General features: G+C 33.3%; 3 protein-coding genes across 3 annotated transcripts; 2 read left to right on the top strand and 1 right to left on the bottom strand.

The window, feature by feature from the left end:
- Position 1: 1 nt before the first annotated feature.
- LOC103314027 (hypothetical protein) lies at positions 2 to 807 on the top strand. Its single transcript, XM_008198748.3, has 4 exons — positions 2 to 132; positions 178 to 336; positions 381 to 548; positions 595 to 807. Exons 1-4 carry the CDS (start codon positions 85 to 87, stop codon positions 748 to 750), a joined length of 531 nt encoding a protein of 176 aa, XP_008196970.2. The 5' UTR covers positions 2 to 84; the 3' UTR covers positions 751 to 807.
- A 5,514-nt stretch (positions 808 to 6,321) lies between these two features.
- LOC103314040 (hypothetical protein) lies at positions 6,322 to 7,080 on the top strand. The gene is made up of 4 exons (XM_008198801.3): positions 6,322 to 6,418; positions 6,468 to 6,626; positions 6,674 to 6,838; positions 6,885 to 7,080. The coding sequence occupies exons 1-4, from the start codon at positions 6,362 to 6,364 to the stop codon at positions 7,047 to 7,049; spliced, it is 546 nt and encodes a 181-aa protein (XP_008197023.1). The 5' UTR covers positions 6,322 to 6,361; the 3' UTR covers positions 7,050 to 7,080.
- An 854-nt stretch (positions 7,081 to 7,934) lies between these two features.
- elg1 (enhanced level of genomic instability 1) lies at positions 7,935 to 11,319 on the bottom strand. The gene is made up of 3 exons (XM_008198749.2): positions 9,268 to 11,319; positions 8,276 to 9,212; positions 7,935 to 8,226 (listed from the first exon to the last, which is right to left on the bottom strand). Exons 1-3 carry the CDS (start codon positions 11,027 to 11,029, stop codon positions 7,974 to 7,976), a joined length of 2,952 nt encoding a protein of 983 aa, XP_008196971.1. The 5' UTR covers positions 11,030 to 11,319; the 3' UTR covers positions 7,935 to 7,973.
- Between the last annotated feature and the right edge of the window lie 42 nt (positions 11,320 to 11,361).

Below are 11,361 nucleotides of genomic sequence, written 5' to 3'. Positions count from 1 at the left end.
GCCCAAGGCCGAAACACGTGTTAACATATTTTTTCCAATTTAACTGTGAATATAAAAAGGAAATACGGTAAAAATTGTCACAAAATGCTCGCTCTCCTCCCGTTCATTGTCGGAGCCGCGTTTTGCGCTGACGTAAGTTTCTCCCTTGAAAGTTGGCAGCACTGTTGATTTTTCCAGTCGGGCCCTGTGGGCCCGATCACACTTTACGAGTTGAAAAATTGTGAACCCGACATCAATAACATCGATCTAGACGTGAAACTGGAGACGGAATCGGACGGAAGTAACAGCCTGACGGCCTCCTTCACGATTCCCGAGGACTTTGGCGAAGAGGTCCAAGTAAGTCGCGCGGGAAATTTGGATAAGTTTGAGGGAAATTGTAGTTTCGTGTGGTGGCCGACAAGTGGGAGAATGACGACTGGAAGAGGAACGTGTGGAGTATGAATCCGGCCTCCTTTCTCAAATTTACTAACGAGAACATTGAGAAGACTTGGGCCAATTTCCGAGAGGCGATTGGGCCGAAAATTGAGGACCCGATGAAGGTGCCAAAGGTGTTTGCGGTGTTTTTGGCGTTTTTTTTTTTAATTATTAATTTAGGGGGAGTATAAACTGGACAAGCACCAACAAGACTGGCATGACGTGGAGTTGTCTCAAGTGATTTATGGCAGGTTTTTGGCCACGGTTTACTTGATTGTCAATGGGGAGGAGTTTGCCTGTCTTCAGGCCGAGTTGGAGACCTTCGAGGACGAATAATTAACCAATTTACTGTAATTTACTGATTCACATAATAAAATTATTATTTTAAAACTATGGAAATGACCATTTTTTATCAGATTTGAAACACTAGACCTAAAAATAAAAATAAAATATCGATACATTTTTATTTTTTTCAACCAAAATCCTTCTGAAAACTTAACACTGTTTAATAAAAAAGACAAAAAATGCGAATATATCGTAATTTATTTATAGAGTTTTACAATATATTACTAAGAATCGCAAAAAATGTTCGCAAAAGCTAACTACTGAAAGTTATAAAGACCTGAAAATAATCAAAAAAAGTATAAGTCGAGTCTGAAAAAGAGTTCAAATGATTAAAAATTCGTTACAATTTTAAAAATTTTGAAACCAAGGAACATTGTTCGTTGGATGGGATCCATAAAATTCAAATAAAACTGATAATAAAAAAAGAAAATATGAAAATAAATAATAAAATATATACCAAAAAATTCTTCCAACGAGTTTTTGGAAAAATTGTTTTTTTAGAATATGTAATTATGAGGCAAAAATCGACAAAATTTAAAAACCGTCTTTATTTCTTTTTTTTACAGTTGGAAAAGAAATACGAATCAGTCTTAATTTTTTCTCTACCTAAAACTATTTTAGAGCAATCTATTTATTTAGTTTAAGACGTTTAGGATTTTAAGGAGAGAATATAGATAGAAAACTTGGAAAAATTTAAAAATTTATAAATACCAATGTAATTACTAATTGATATCTAAAATAATTATCAAAGCAAAAAAAAGATGTATAAGGGATTACAATATACGAACGAAAATAAAATCGTAAGTCGAGTCTGGAAATGAGTTCAAAAATTCGTAACAATTTTAAAAATCTTAAAAACCAAGGAACACTGTTCGTTGAATGAGATCCATAAAATTTTCAAGTAAAACTGATAATAAAAAGAGAGAAAATATGAAAATAAATAATAAAATATATGCTAAAAAATTCTTCCATCAGGATTTAGCAAAAAATAATTTTTAATAATTCGTAATTATGAGGCAAAAATCGCCAAAATTTATATTAATTCTTTAATTTATTATTAATTTTCTTTACAATTGAAAAAGAAATACGAATCAGTCTTAATTTTTTGTCTACTTTAACTAATTTAGAGCAATCTATTTATTTAGTTTAAGACGTATAAATTTAAGGAAAGAATATAGATAGAAAACTTGGAAAAATTTAAAAATTTATAAATATCAATGTAATTACTAATTGATATCTAAAATAATTATCAAAGCAAAAAAAAAGATGTATAAGGAATTACAATATACGAACGAAAACAAAATCGTAAGTCGAGTCTGGAAATGAATTCAAATGATCAAAAATTCGTTACAATTTTAAAAATCTTAAAAACCAAGGAACACTGTTCGTTGAATGAAATCCATAAAATTTTCAAGTAAAACTGATAATAAAAAGAGAGAAAATATGAAAATAAATAATAAAATATATGCTAAAAAATTCTTCCATCAGGATTTAGCAAAAAATGATTTTTAAGAATTCGTAATTATGAGACAAAAATCGCCAAAATTTATATTAATTCTTTAATTTATTATTAATTTTCTTTACAATTGAAAAAGAAATACGAATCAGTCTTGATTTTTTCTCTACTTTAACTATTTTAGAGCAATCTATTTATTTAGTTTAAGACGTTTAAATTTAAGGAAAGAATATAGATAGAAAACTTGGAAAAAATTAAAAATTTATAAATACCAATGTAATTACTAATTGATATCTAAAATAATTATCAAAGCAAAAAAAAAGATGTATAAAGAATTACAATATACGAACGAAAACAAAATCGTAAGTCGAGTCTGGAAATGAATTCAAATGATCAAAAATTCGTAACAATTTTAAAAATCTTGAAAACCAAGGAACATGGTCCGTTGAATGAGATCCATAAAGTTTTCAAATAAAACTGATAATAAAAAAAGAGAAAATATGAAAATAAATAATAAAATATATACTAAAAAATTCTTCCATCAGGATTTAGCAAAAATTGGTTTTTTAAGAATATGTAATTATGAGGCAAAAATCGCCAAAATTTATAATAACACACTAGACCTGAAAATAAAAATAAAATATCGATACATTTTTATTTTTTTCAACCAAAATCCTTCTGAAAACTTAACACTGTTTAATAAAAAGGACAAAAAATGCGAATATATCGTAATTTATTTATAGAGTTTTACAATATATTACTAAGAATCGCAAAAAATGTTCGCAAAAGCTAACTACTGAAAGTTATAAAGACCTGAAAATAATCAAAAAAAGTATAAGTCGAGTCTGAAAAAGAGTTCAAATGATTAAAAATTCGTTACAATTTTAAAAATTTTGAAACCAAGGAACATTGTTCGTTGGATGGGATCCATAAAATTCAAATAAAACTGATAATAAAAAAAGAAAATATGAAAATAAATAATAAAATATATACCAAAAAATTCTTCCAACGAGTTTTTGGAAAAATTGTTTTTTTAGAATATGTAATTATGAGGCAAAAATCGACAAAATTTAAAAACCGTCTTTATTTCTTTTTTTTACAGTTGGAAAAGAAATACGAATCAGTCTTAATTTTTTCTCTACCTAAAACTATTTTAGAGCAATCTATTTATTTAGTTTAAGACGTTTAGGATTTTAAGGAGAGAATATAGATAGAAAACTTGGAAAAATTTAAAAATTTATAAATACCAATGTAATTACTAATTGATATCTAAAATAATTATCAAAGCAAAAAAAAGATGTATAAGGGATTACAATATACGAACGAAAATAAAATCGTAAGTCGAGTCTGGAAATGAGTTCAAAAATTCGTAACAATTTTAAAAATCTTAAAAACCAAGGAACACTGTTCGTTGAATGAGATCCATAAAATTTTCAAGTAAAACTGATAATAAAAAGAGAGAAAATATGAAAATAAATAATAAAATATATGCTAAAAAATTCTTCCATCAGGATTTAGCAAAAAATAATTTTTAATAATTCGTAATTATGAGGCAAAAATCGCCAAAATTTATATTAATTCTTTAATTTATTATTAATTTTCTTTACAATTGAAAAAGAAATACGAATCAGTCTTAATTTTTTGTCTACTTTAACTAATTTAGAGCAATCTATTTATTTAGTTTAAGACGTATAAATTTAAGGAAAGAATATAGATAGAAAACTTGGAAAAATTTTAAAATATATAAATACCAATGTAATTACTAATTGATATCGAAAATAATTATCAAAGCAAAAAAAAAGATGTATAAGGAAAAATGATCAAAAATTCGTAACAATTTTTAAAATCTTGAAAACCAAGGAACATTGTCCGTTGAATGAGATCCATAAAATTTTCAAATAAAACTGATAATAAAAAAGAGAAAATATGAAAATAAATAATAAAATATATACTAAAAAATTCTTCCATCAGGATTTAGCAAAAATTGTTTTTTAAGAATATGTAATTATGAGGCAAAAATCGCCAAAATTTATAATAACACACTAGACCTGAAAATAAAAATAAAATATCGATACATTTTTATTTTTTTCAACCAAAATCCTTCTAAAAACTTAACACTGTTTAATAAAAAGGACAAAAAATGCGAATATATCGTAATTTATTTATAGAGTTTTACAATATATTACTAAGAATCGCAAAAAATGTTCGCAAAAACTAACAACTGAAAGTTATAAGGACCTGAAAATAATCAAAAAAAATTATAAGTCGAGTCTGAAAAAGAGTTCAAATGATTAAAAATTCGTTACAATTTTAAAAATTTTGAAACCAAGGAATATTGTTCGTTGGATGGGATCCATAAAATTCAAATAAAACTGATAATAAAAAAAGAAAATATGAAAATAAATAATAAAATATATACTAAAAAATTCTTCCATCAGGATTTAGCAAAAATTGGTTTTTAAGAATATGTAATTATGAGGCAAAAATCGCCAAAATTTATAATAATTCTTTAATTTATTATTAATTAATTTATTTATTATTATTTTTTTTTACAATTGAAAAAGAAATACGACTGTCTTAATTTTTTCTGTACCTAAAACAATTTTGGAGCAACCTATTTATTTAGTTTAAAACGTTGAAAACTTTGAAGAGGGAATATAGATAGAAAACTTGGAAAAATAGAAAAATTTATTAAAAAATAAATTAGATACCAATGTAATTACTAATTAATACCTATAATAATTATCAAAGCAAAAGATAAAAGATGTACAAGGAATTATAATATTCGAACGGAAACAAATTTTCCAAATGAAAAAATATTTCATCGACTGATCTCGAGTAAAATTCTTCTGAACATAAGGACATCAGGGAAGCCCCGGAATTGACCGTTTCTAGGTAAGTACTACAAATAAAAGCGACTACATTCTTATATTTGACCACCTAATCCATTTATTTAATTGAAAACGTGAATTTTTATACCGTCAGTATAGAAAACTACTTTAAAATTTAAAAAATAAACGAAAACTTTTAATGCATAGGTTGGAGAAATCGTAAAAACTTGTAAAAACTGTATTTCTGGGCGTTTTAGGACCCGAAAAACATTAATAATATAATGATTTTATTCGAAATTTCGACCAATAATAATCAAAATCATCGCCAAAGAGGCCGAAATTTTGAAACAATTCAAGGCTAAATTGCCTCATATGTTAAATATATTGCGTTTTTGCTTTGTTGTCTGAATTATGGGCGATTTTTGGACACTATTTACTTGGAAAAAATTAGCCGGAGAACGTGTACAGTATTTGTAAGCCGAGTGACAGATTTATTGTAATTTGCTGATTCGCACGATAAATTTCTTCGAGTTTCTCGTGTATTATGTATTCGCTGTTAGCGTTGACTGTGGACATAGGACTGACACGGCAACTTGTAGACCAACAAAGAGACATAAATATTTAAGAGAACCGCAGTTTAGAGGAGCACGTCCGGGCCAACCCATATAATTTGTAGATCCCTCGAGGGTGAGCAGACTGCAGTCGTACGATGCAGATGCAATTCAGACTGTTTCGTTCGTTGAGCGAGCTTTTTAAAGGTGAAAAGGCGAATCGATGGATTCGCAGGACGGACGCCCTGATGAAGGGTTTGAGGAATTAATTATGCAAAAGCCGGACCCAAATCCCATCTTTGCTGAGTGAAGACTAGACGACGCTATTGATTTTTCCTGATGGAAATGGTAACAGGATGGACTGCTCAGGAGACACTTTTGCTCATTCTCCCACTCCCACATTGCAAATAAATGGATTTAAAAAAATTCAATAATTTACTTTAGAAATGTAGAAAAGCTGCTTTAATTTTGAAAAAATCATTAAAGATATCTCAATAATTTACGTCTGCGAAAAATATGGTGGCGGTGCAGCTGCGATGGAGCCATTACGCCGCAAGTCTATCTCCATCACCTGTGACGTGGGCCATTAAATTCCCCGTCGGTATCTTGTTAAATTTTCATAAATACAGCTGTAACAACAATTCATCACAGGAAGCTGTACGGCCTTTGCAGCGACATGCATTTTTTAATTAGGAAAGTCACGATAATTTTTTGCCACCGGTGCGAATACACATAAAGGCTTGTTTGTGCACCGATGCATCAAAATGAAATTTTTAGCAGTCGTTTGTGCTCTGCTCGGGGCCGTCAATTCGGAAGCGCAGGTAATTTACCGCACGGTGCGGAAAAGTCGCTTTTACGCACGAGTTTCAGAGCGGACCGGTGGGGCCCATGAACTTCCACGAGGTCAAAGATTGCGACCCCGTGGACAATAAAATCGACCTACAGGTGAAAATTTCCTACAGTGGGGACCACAGCGACAGTGCGGAAATCTCCTTCAACCTGCCGGAGGATTACGGGGACGAACTTGAAGTACTTTAGTTTTAGGAAGAAAAACAATTAAATCATGATTTTTTCAGGGGTATATTTCCATCGATAAGTTCGAAAACGACGCGTGGAAAGACGGCATTTTCGAGCAGAGTAAGCCGTTGCTCGATTTCTTGGAATCGTTCGGTGGACGGGCTTGGAAAAATTTCCGGAATGAGATTAAACCAAAGATTGAAAACCCGCGACAAATCCCGGCTGTACTTATCCAATTTTTTTTAAACAAACTTTCAGGTTTTTTTTCAGGGGGAGTACAATTTGGCCTATTTTAAGGAAACTTATCTCGATTTGGACATTCCCCAAACTTTCTATGGCCGGTTTAGAGTCACGATAATCGTAAGCAACGCAGATGAGCCCCTCGTTTGCAAACTGGTCGAAGTAACCGTCTCCCAACCCACCCCAGGATTTTAATTAATCAATAAAAAATTAAGTGTTTAAAAAATCTTTTATTTAAAAAAACACTAAGAAGTAAAATACACTTTTTGGTGTAAAGTTTATAAAAGCCTTAAAATTATTAATGTAACCAATGATTAAAAAGTAAAAAATACTCGAAGTTAGCATAATACAATGAGTTTTTAAACGATTCTCATCTAGTCGTTTGTGAATTTTCCATTAAAATCAGAAATTATTATTATTACTGTATCTATTTTTTTAATAGTTGTGAAAATAGGAAGTACAGAACATAAAACCTATACACCGTTCACGATTGTTTTAAATTCGGACTATCTATGAAAATCTGACATTTTATTTGGCAGTACTGTGAGTTGTCATAAGAAATCTATTTTGGGTTATAATTGATGACAACCAAGGACTGTTGTCAGTTTGCTTCGTTTTTTAAATAAATAATTGAATACGTTTTTATTGTTATTCTACTCATTATCATTAGTTAAAAAAGTCGGGTCTATTTTTTTGCATCCTTCAAAGCATCTTTTGATACACACTTTCTTATCAACAGAAATTATTTTCGACATTTTAAATTAATAAGCAGTAGAACTGACAACACAGCGAATTTTTGACAAGACAACGTCATAAAGACAGTACCTGAGGCCAACCTAAGAAAAACATGTCTACGCCTGCTGAGAATTTAAAACAATCGTGAACGGATAATAAAACCAAAACAAAGAAGAAACGAAAAATATTTTTTTATTTGTTTTTACTTTCTAGAGTGTTAATTGTTTATAAATTATTGATTAAACTGAATACTATTTTAAAGTCATCGAGATTACGTATGTATGCAAAATTTCAGCATATTCGGATAACAGGAACAGAACAAGGTAAATAATAATAATAAAAAAATAAAATAAAAACTCGTGCGTTTTATTCAATATACAAAAATCAATCCCAAATTTTAAAAACATCACAGGCCGACTTATACGTGACGTCACTGCCATGCACCCCTAAACCCTTCAAGTAGCTATAAAAGCGGTTCCCCCTCTTCGTACTATTTGCCGCTCTCTCAAATTCGGACCGTGCTATGCTCCTCAAAGCCGGCATATAATCCAAAGCTACGTCCTTCCGGTGTAAACAATCGGCCGGTAATACAGCTTTCTGTAATCTCAGCTCGCACCCGATTTGTTTCGAGCGCCACCTGCAATCAAATTAATCACAAATGGACGATTGACGAGTAACACAGCCACCTTCGTTCCTCTGGAACCGGCAGTGTAACATCAAAATCAACCTTCGAATCCTCAAAATTATTCACTTGGCCACTTAATAAAAATTGCGCTAAATCATTGCTAAAATCACTATAATCTGGAAGAGAAAAATTCTCCTCAAGAGTCAAACTATCCTTTTCTTTGGTCCGCCAAGACCGTTCGAGACTTTCCTCAAACCGGTTTTTTTGACACATGACGTCAGCAAACGCCAACGAATCGTAACAATTGGCCAGCGCTTGCAATTTGTTTTTTTCGGTTTTCCCGGCCGGGAAATCACAAATGTGGCGATTTAACCGATGTTTGGAAAAATCGGGCATTTTTAAAATGCGGGGAAAGTTCCACCAAAGCAACTCAAAATTGTGTAACCAATTAAAAATTGGCACACAATTCGAATGTGTCTGGATTGTGTCACTAGCGCACTCTGTGCCAAAATCGGGCAAGTTTGAATCATCGTCAATGTCAATTGACACACTAGTGGCACCACCAGTGCTACCACCATGATTGCCATCAGGGTGGCCACCCGACTTGACCCACAGTTGTAATTGCAGCAAAGTCCGCCTGATGTCGCCTTTATTGAACGCCAACAACTCGGCAAGTGCCTCGATTTTGACAAAATAACCCTCAATTAGGCACAAAATTTGCAACCAAACTGTCAAAATTGGCGTCAAAGGCGCGAATTGAAACACTCGACAGTCGTTTATGATTCTTTGGATGCCGGCAGATGGCTCGTCGGTCATTGTTAAAACAATTGGCCGCTTGCTTGTTGACATTATCTGCGAGAGGGCAGCACTGAAACCCTCGTCTTGGTCAAAGACAATGTCAATGTCTTCGACCAATAGGACGCATTTGCTCGTGTTTTGTTTTTTCTTGACTTGATGCGACTGGGTGGCTTCTTGTAACTCCTGAAGGAGGCGTTTACCTATCAAAGGCCGGGTTAGAATCAGAGATACCAGCCTAAAAATACAAATACAAACCGGTGCGTTTGCTCGAAGCGTTAACTTCAAGTATGTTGTAACCGAGTTCGGTGCAAATGGCGTAAATGGACGAGGTTTTGCCGCTTCCGGGGGGTCCCCGCAAAATGACAGTGTTGCCAAAAGTGGCACTGTCGCGACTGTCGCTGTCGGTAATTTCGAAATCTGATTCGCTGCCCCGTCTTTTGTGTTCACTGAGCGACCAATGGGAAAGCCAGTCTTTCAAAGATGACACAACTTTGTGGTTCCCGATGATGTCGAGAGAGGAAGTTGCTCGGTATTTCTCGGTCCACATCGTGTGTTCCCGCGATGTAATTTCTGGTGGTTTTTCCAAAGATTTTTTCTTTTTGCGACCGCGGCGTTTCGGTGTTACGTCATTCACGGTTTCAATTATTTGACCACTTTTCTCAAACAATGAATTAAATATCTTATAAACCGGATAATTTGGATTTTGTAATTTTATCTCCTTGATGATTTTTTTTAAATTTGTTATTTTTTGCACAGACTCGTTGACAATTTTATTTTCACCATCACTTCTAGTTATTAAATTTTCGACAAGTGGAGAAATAAATTGCATTTTTTCCTCCACGTTTGCCAGCTTTAAATCAACTTTGGGTAAATCCCAGAAAATATTGTCGGATTTTTGCTGGACGTGACTTAACGACGGGAAAATATCAAAATCCGATTCTTCAGTACTAAAAATTCGCACCTTTTCCATCTCTTTTTTCAAAGAAGACGGAACACCACTCATCAAAAACTGTCTTCTTGCTTCCATTGCTTCCGGATCTAATTTTGGTTTTGGAACAGCTTTTAAGAAAACTGGTGCCACTTTTGTCTTCTTCTTCTTCTCATCGTCCGAATCAGAAAGTTGAAGAAAATCATCGTATTTTTTCGGTTTTCGGGATCGTAAAACTCTGCGTGAGGCATTTTCGTCGGAAACAGAGTTGGCTGGGTCCACGTCGAGTTCGATGACGTCAATGCCACTGTCACTAGACTGCGTATTGACAGGGGCATTTTCAACTATCACCACGTCTGCAACACTTCCTTGGGCATTTTCAACACTCTTTTGAGCATTTTCAACACTTCCTTGGGCATTTTCAACACTTCCTTGAGCATTTTCAACACTTCCTTGGGCATTTTCAACACTTTTTGGGGCATTGTCAACACTTTTTGGGGCATTGTCAACACTTTTTTGGGCATTTTCAACACTTCCTTGGGCATTTTCAACATTTCGTTGACTGTTGACAGACGAATTTTCAACATCACTCCTGTCATCCACGGCCAACTTGATCTTAAATTTCCACTTTTTGTTGGCAGTTGGTGTTTTTGGTGCCTCGTTCTCACTGTCACTTTCAATTACAACAGTTTTCCGCTTCTTCCTTTTAGTGACCACCTCATCGTCACTTTGACAATCAATATTTAGCAACTTTTTCAATCGTTTTCCCCGTTTCTCCAGCTTGTAACTGATGCAATTGCCGACTTCCTCGTACTCTCGTTTACGTTTGGCAGCCCCCTTGGCCTCCGCCCAGCTCTCAAACCGACTTTTCCTCTCCTTTAAGACACTTTTATCCGAGGCTGTTTCCGAGTCGTTTGCGTCAGGTTCACGCCCAGGGGAATTCCCCCCAATGCTCCGATGTCTTCGATTCATCATAAATTGAAACGCGTTGATTTTAGCCCCATTTGGGGAAGTTTCGGGGGTTTCTTCATTGGTGTGCTTGTTTTTCTTTGATTTTTTACCGGTCTTTATTGGAGTTGAATCTTTCATTGTTCCTAAATCATGTTTTGCTTCGATAACACACTAAAAACTGCACTAAAACACAATACAAAAAACTTGGCGCCAAATCAGCGCTTTGTTGACATTTTTTGTAGACTTTAAGGTTAGGTTTCTTGTGGCTAAGGTTACGTAACACGAAATTAAGTGTAATTCACAAACCAAGCCCCACAATTGATATTACGCGATTTGTGATCTTTACTGATACGAAACTGGGTTGTTTTAAGTCAAAATATCAGGGTAAAACCCCGCACAACTCATTATTTGTGTTAGTGACTGGTGGTTTTGTCAGGTTGGTCTTTTCCCGAACTAGCCAACAGTTGGCT

Source organism: Tribolium castaneum, chromosome 6, assembly GCF_031307605.1.
Source record: "Tribolium castaneum strain GA2 chromosome 6, icTriCast1.1, whole genome shotgun sequence".
NCBI classification, from domain to species: domain Eukaryota; kingdom Metazoa; phylum Arthropoda; class Insecta; order Coleoptera; family Tenebrionidae; genus Tribolium; species Tribolium castaneum.
The sequence above is the reverse complement of the archived record's forward strand: the minus strand, read 5'-3'. Positions and strand labels throughout refer to the sequence as shown.

Coding starts and splice junctions, on each gene's coding strand:
- LOC103314027 (XM_008198748.3), top strand. CDS start 85: ATGCTCGCTCTCCTCCCGTTCATTGTCGGAGCCGCGTTTTGCGCTGAC. Junction 133..177: donor GAGCCGCGTTTTGCGCTGAC/GTAAGTTTCTCC, acceptor TGATTTTTCCAG/TCGGGCCCTGTGGGCCCGAT. Junction 549..594: donor ACCCGATGAAGGTGCCAAAG/GTGTTTGCGGTG, acceptor TTATTAATTTAG/GGGGAGTATAAACTGGACAA.
- LOC103314040 (XM_008198801.3), top strand. CDS start 6,362: ATGAAATTTTTAGCAGTCGTTTGTGCTCTGCTCGGGGCCGTCAATTCG. Junction 6,627..6,673: donor ATTACGGGGACGAACTTGAA/GTACTTTAGTTT, acceptor TGATTTTTTCAG/GGGTATATTTCCATCGATAA. Junction 6,839..6,884: donor ACCCGCGACAAATCCCGGCT/GTACTTATCCAA, acceptor GTTTTTTTTCAG/GGGGAGTACAATTTGGCCTA.
- elg1 (XM_008198749.2), bottom strand. CDS start 11,029: ATGAAAGATTCAACTCCAATAAAGACCGGTAAAAAATCAAAGAAAAAC. Junction 9,213..9,267: donor CGCTTCGAGCAAACGCACCG/GTTTGTATTTGT, acceptor GGCCTTTGATAG/GTAAACGCCTCCTTCAGGAG. Junction 8,227..8,275: donor CCGGTTCCAGAGGAACGAAG/GTGGCTGTGTTA, acceptor ATTTGATTGCAG/GTGGCGCTCGAAACAAATCG.